This window comes from Poecilia reticulata, linkage group LG2 (assembly GCF_000633615.1).
Source record: "Poecilia reticulata strain Guanapo linkage group LG2, Guppy_female_1.0+MT, whole genome shotgun sequence".
NCBI lineage: Eukaryota > Metazoa > Chordata > Actinopteri > Cyprinodontiformes > Poeciliidae > Poecilia > Poecilia reticulata.
In genome coordinates, this window is record NC_024332.1 from 26,459,868 (window position 1) to 26,466,718 (window position 6,851).

At 42.2% G+C, this 6,851-nt stretch overlaps 1 protein-coding gene across 1 annotated transcript; it reads right to left on the reverse strand.

Moving 5' to 3' along the window:
• Window positions 1-536: 536 nt before the first annotated feature.
• LOC103457494 (protein NLRC3-like) lies at window positions 537-2,666 on the reverse strand. The gene has a single exon (XM_008397669.2). It carries the CDS (start codon window positions 2,435-2,437, stop codon window positions 674-676), a length of 1,764 nt encoding a protein of 587 aa, XP_008395891.1. The 5' UTR covers window positions 2,438-2,666; the 3' UTR covers window positions 537-673.
• Between the last annotated feature and the right edge of the window lie 4,185 nt (window positions 2,667-6,851).

The following is a 6,851-nucleotide window of genomic DNA, read 5'->3' on the forward strand; positions in this document are numbered from 1 at the left end:
AGCTTCAACAAAGGCTGCAGATGAAGAGTTGATGAGGAAAATGGTTCCAGCTCTGGAAGCAGAGTTCTCAGAACTTTGGGAGGATCTGACAGAAACTAGGACTTTTTCTGGAACCAGACAACAATCACCACATTTTGGTCTCAGTTACAAACTCAGAGGAAACTAATGGGAGGAGGAAGAGGTGAGGATGATGACGGAATGAAGAAGATCAACGCTGTTCATAAAGTTTATAATTAATGCAGTGGTTTAATTTAATGGTTCAAATTTACATCAGACCTAAACAATTATTTTATAAAAACAGTCAAAGATCCTAAAAGGTGAATTATGGAGCAGCAGCTCAATGAGTGAAGAGGAGTTTAAAGTTTAAAAAGTCTCTCTGGCTGATTGGATCTTAAAGAATATAGACATTTTCTAGAATTCAGGGTTTTCTATTAATTTCAACCTAAAAACTGATAAAAAGTTAAATATTTTGAAATGATCAAAATCTCTAAAAACCAGAAGCTGCGGCTGTCCTGGATCAGCTGAATGTTTAGATGTTTGAATGGCTGAAATCATCCAGTGGATGAAGGAAGTAGTAAAAGGCCAAAAACATCCAGAATCAACTTGAAGAAAGAAGAAGAAACAGGAGGACAATAGTGCTGAATCAGCATTCACACAATGAAAACATCTGGACTCACCGAGCCTTTCTGCAGTTCCTCACAGCTGGAACCAGTCTCNRTCGYCCWBMHKMTGATGTSTTGTACTTCTCCAGGTCCAACTCATCCAGAACCTCTGACATCTGCAGCATGAAGGCCAGAGCTGAACAGTCAGTCACTGAGAGCTGCTTCCCTGATTTCATGAGCTGTTTTATCTCCTTAGTAAATGAAATGTGATTCATCTCCATCAGACAGTAGAAGATGTTGATGCTTCTGTCAGGAGAGATTCTATCAGTGTTCATCTCCTTCAGGTTGGTGATGATTCTCTGGATGGTTTCTGGACGGTTCTCTGTCTGACCCAGCAGATCTTCTAAGAGTCTCTGGTTGGACTCCACAGTGAGACCATGAAGGAAGCGGACAAACAGGTCCAGGTGGCCATTTTCACTGCTGAGGGATTTCTCCATGACTTTCTTCATGAACTCATCTAGAGATGTTTCATTGTATTCTTCTCCCAGGAACGTCTTGATCACCTCTGACCTCCTGYTGGTGAAGCAGTGGAGCATGTAGACTGCTGCCAGAAACTCCTGGATGCTCAGATGGACAAAGGAGTAGACTGAGGTGTTGCCCAGCCCAGTCTCCTCTTTAAACATCTGAGTGAACACTCCTGAGAACAACGCAGCATCTTTGATGTCAATGTCGCACCTTTTGAGATCGTTGTCATAGAAGATCAGGTTTCCTTTCAGCAGCTGATCAAACGCCAGTCTTCCTAGAGACTCAATCAGCTTCCTGTTCTCTGGATCTTCTTCGGCTCCTTCTTCATACTTTTCCTCCTTGATTTTGTTCTGAAGCAACAAGAACTTGATGTACATCTCAGTCAGGGTCTTGGGCAGCTCTCCTCCCTCTCTGGTCTTCATCACATTATCCAGAACATTCGCAGTGATCCAGCAGAAAACTGGGATGTGACACATGATGTGGAGGGTTCGTGATTTCTGGATGTGGGAGATGATCCTACTGGCTTTCTCCTCATCATCTCTGAATCTCTTCCTGAAGTACTCCTCCTTCTGGGGGTCAGTGAACCCTCTGACCTCTATGRSCCTGTCAATAGATTTATCTGGGATCAAACTGGCTGCTGCAGGTCGTGTGGTTATCCAGAGGAGAGCAGAAGGAAGCAGCTTCCCAGTGATGAGGTTTGTCAGCAGAACATCCAGTGAAGTTGACTTTGTAACATCAGTCAGAACTGGATTCTTCTTGAAGTCCAGAGGAAGTCGACTCTCATCCAGACCATCAAAAATGAACAGAACATGAAAATTTTCAAAGCTGCTGATTCCTTTGGTTTTAGTGAAGCGCTCATGAATCAGTTCCACCAAGCTAAACTTTTCTTCTTTCAGTACATTCAATTCTCTGAAAGTGAATGGAAATATGAACTGGATGTTCTGGTTGGTTCTGCCTTCAGCCCAGTCCAGAGTGAACTTCTGTGTTAACAGTGTTTTCCCAATGCCAGCCACTCCCATGGCCATCACTGTTCTGATTGGTTGATCTCTTCCAGGTTTAAAGATTTCTTCTAGTTTTATTGTTGTTCCTTTTTTCCTGGATGCTGTTTCAATCTGTTTGATCTCATGTTCCTGGTTGACCTCTCCACTTCCTCCCTCCAAGATGTAGAGCTCTGTGTATATCTGGTTCAGAAACGTTTTCTGTCCTCGTATCGCAATGCCTTCATAGACAGTTTGGAACATATTCTTTAGAGACTCTTTAAGGTCACGTTGACATCGATCATCAAACTCTGAAGACAGAGGCAAAAACATAGGAGGAAACACTTCAGCAAATTAATATTCTCAATACATCTATTATTTATACATCAAGATGTCTAAAAAGGAGTTCATTCCAACTACAAACCATGAGGAGGATTTCATTCAGAAGAAACCTGAAACATGCAAARCATGAAGAAAATAATTCATAGAGCTGTACTGTACAGCTTGTTGATCAAGCTGAACATTCAAAGGGTTTTTACAGTAGGAGCCCCCCCCTCTCATATCAATCTGCAGGAAAACCTTTCCATAGTTTTTAACCTGCATCTCAGCAGGATATTATCAGAGGATACGCACAAAACTGTCATTGCACCTGATCAACAAAACACAGCACCTATCTAACCCACACTGATAGGCCACATGAACGAGACGCGCCTGGCACAGAAACCACAGATAACTATAAATATGATTTTACTCTGAGAAAAATCTCAAGCCTATTGAGTGTTGGTACAGCTTCAGGTGTCCTTGTGTGTTGGACTATGGTGCTCTGTTCATTTTTGTTTTTCTAATTAAAGTTAATCACTGTTGGATGAGTTCACGTCCACCCAATCAATCACATTTTATTTGTATAGTGCACTTCAGCAGCAAGGCATTTCAAAGTGCTTTACATCATAAAAACACAAAAACACAAAGTCATGCAACATAGAATCAATAATCAAAATATTACATGAAGTCAAGTGTCATAATAAAATTTGTAATTGTCTATGTTTAAAATTCAACTCTAAACAAGTGAGATTTAGTCGAGATTTAAAGGCATTGTTTCAGCTGTTTTACAGTTTTCTGGAAGTTTGTTCCAGATTTGTGGTGCATAGAAGCTGTCCACTCTGGATGGTGTAGAAATTACACTTTTGAAAGTGTTATTTGTGATATAGTTGAATCAACACTCACAGTAGTTGAAATTAAACACACATTAGTGTTGACTTACTCAACACTAGTGTATTTTGTCAAAAGTTAACACTATGAACATGTCAATCTAACACAGAACGATGTAAAGTATATATTAAAATAGAAATCTGAGTTTTAAAATACTACTGGCAGGGTGTGCTGTGGTGGCGCAGGGGTTAAGCACAACCCACATGTGAGGCTCCAGTTTTCAATGCGGCTGTCGTGGGTTCGCTTCCTGGTCTTCCCTTTCTCTCATTACTCACTTTTTTTTGTCAATTTACTACCAAATAAAAGCCACTAGAGCAATTAAAACCTGTTTTTCAGAAGCTGCTGGCCATCAATAATCCACAAATTAATTTTAAAAGACATTAGATGCCACTTGAATCTACAAAAACACCAGCACCATTTGCAGTATATAATCTACTTTATTTCAAAACATCAAACAGCACTGACAGCAATATACAACAAAGGTCATACATTCATGGTACTTTGCACTGAAGGTGACGTGTGCTTTGAAAGTTCATTGGAAGCAGCCATGGATGGTCTTGTGATCACTGATGGTGAAGTGTCTTTGGTGCTGCTCTTGTTTTCGCCAACATGAAGGAGAAAGACTTCCAGCCTGGAAGGAAAAACAAGAAATATAGCAGAAACATTAGGATAATAAATAAATATTTTAAAAGAGTGTGAGCAAAACTAATCAGACTCACCTGTGTGTGTCACCATCATATTCATTCAAATTACTCTGCCCTTAAATGATAAAAGCTGGACTTAACCACGGCTCTGATTTGGCTGTCCAATTTAAAATCACTGTCCACCTTAAAACCAAGATCTGTAATAACAGGTTTAAAATATACCTCCAAAGGTCCCAAGTCAACAGAGGAGGACTCACAGGAGCCTCCGGGTCCAAACACCATCACCTTTGTTTTGTTTTCATTAAAATTTAAAAAGTTCAAGGCCAACCAAGCTTTAATATCACCTAGACATGCCAGGAGATGTGTGATTGAATGTACATCCTTCTGCTTCGTGGGTAAATAAATCTGACAGTCAACAGCATAACAATGAAATGAAATCCCATGTTTCCTGAGGATAGAACCCAGAGGCAGTAAGTAAAGAAAGAAAAGCAGAGTGCCCAGAATTGAGCCCTGCTGGACATCATAAGACATTGAAGCAGCAGATGATTCAGAGTCACTAAGTTTCACTGAAAATGTTCTCTCCTCCAGGTAGGACCAGAACCATTTAAGAACAGTGCCATCAATACCAACAATGTGGTGTAATCGCGATATTAAAATGTCATGATCTACTGTACCAAAGGCAGCAGTTAGGTCAAGTAAAATCAGAATAACATGGTTACCAGAATCACATGCAAGAAGGATATCATTAAAAACTCCTATTAAAGCAGATTCTGTGCTATGAAGAGTTTTAAAACCTGAATGAAAAACCTCCAGAATGCCATTGTCATCTAAAAACTGTTTCAGCTGACAGTACACAATTTTTTCTAAAACCTTAGAAAGAAAAGGCAGCTTCGAAATAGGCCGATAATTAGCCAGAACAGTATGATCAAGGCCAGGTTTTTTAAGCAGTGGCTGCACTGCTGCATGTTTAAAACTAGCAGGCACCACACTTGAGGACAGACTGCTATTTATAATTGCAAGAACAGGCTGCCCTATGATAGATAAGATATCTTTAAAAAATCGTGGAGGGACAGGATCACGTGGGGAAGCTGATGGCTTAATGCGGCCAACCATGTCCTCTAAGAGTGAGACAGTCACAAGCTCAAACTGATTGAAAGCAGCAGAGCAAGGGACCGAAACAGAGGGTTCAGAGTCAGGAGCTGTGATAAGAGCCCTGGTACTACCAACCTTTTCAATAAAGAAACGCAGAAAATTATCACACATGTCAGGAGAAGCTTCCAAACAGGCATTCTGTGGAATATTAAGCACAGAGTCAATGGTGTTAAATAAAACACGTGAGTTATGGCTGTTTGAGGAAATGATATTTGCCAAATATTCCCTTTTGGCCTCTTTAACTGTGCTCTGGTAGAGACGCCAACAGTCTTTTAAAATCTGAAAAGTAACCTGCAGTTTGTCCTTTTTCCATCTGCGTTCAACACGACGACATTCCTTCCTTACAGCACGAGTTCTGTCATTAAACCAAGGCTCAGGTTTAATCCTTGGCTGCCTAGTTTTTAATGGAGCAACTGAGTCCAGGATGGTTGGACAGGAAGAATAGAACCAGGACCAGAGCTCTTCTGTATCAGAGTGGAGGAAGTCAGATGATCCACAGAGCTGAAGAAAAGCAGTGGAGAATTGAGTTAATAATCCGACAGCGCCGAACAGCAGCGCGAGTTTTAACTGCAGTACGTGTCAAAGTAACACTGAATAAAACAGGCAGGTGATCTGAGAACACAGAGTCACAGATTTCCAGGTTAGTCACAGGCAGACCGCAGGAAATAACCAGGTCCAGTGTGTGTCCGTGCTCATGTGTAGGGCAGGATACGGTCTGTACCAGGTTAAAAGAGTCCAGAAGGCTTAAAAAGTCCTTTACCAGTGGCTTATCAGGACTGCACACGTGTATATTGAAGTCTTCAACAATAAGAACATGTTCGTAGTTAGTTAAAATCCCAGATAAAAAGTCAGAGAAGTCGCTCTGACTTCTCTGACTTGGGGCCGGTAGACGACAGCACAGAAAACTGAGTTTCATCTCAAATGACGTAAACTCAAAGCTGGGGAAAGACGTCTGTAGAAAACACTGCTTACATTTGTAGTCCTGTTTGTAAACAGTCGCTGTGCCTCCCCCTCTCCCTGAAGCCTGTGTTGAATTAAAATAAGCACAATCCCCTGGTAAAAGCTCAGATAGAGCACTGGACTCACCAACACTCAGCCACGTCTCAGTCACACACAGAAAATCCAGGGTTTGGTGACCAAAAAAGTCCCAAAGAATAAAAGTTTAATTCACAAGCGACCTGGCGTTTATCAGGCCAATCCTGACAGGAGCTGGATAATGGGCTTCGACAGGTCGGGAAACCCGGCACAGCGGTCTCAGGTTTTGGAGACACCATCGGCAAATGTAGATCCGGGAAGGGCAGGGACGGCGGTGTAGAGGGGCTTGAACGCCGACCACTGGCACCAAGCAGACATCAACGGGATCCAAGAAATGCCGAGGCACCCGAGAGCCCAGAAACAATCCATGTGATGATTGGGTAAAAGCAGAACAGTGCGTCATGTAAAACTTCAGCTTCACCAGCCGGCCGCTTCGTCTACCGCGACGACGATGACGTCTCCGCCGTGAAAGCAGCGCAGGAACCCGGAACAGGTGGCTCGGAATTTCCGACAGAAGCGGGGGCAAGGATTGTTGGCCAGCAACGTCGAATAACTCCATATCCTGGACCAAAGGTTGGAGGTCTAGTAGTGTGTTGCGACTGTACACCAGCAGAGACTCAGTTCCGTAGATGACACAGGTCAGAAACAATACAAACATAAGCAAACGTGAGAACGACAGACGAGCAGCCACACACACCGGCGCCATC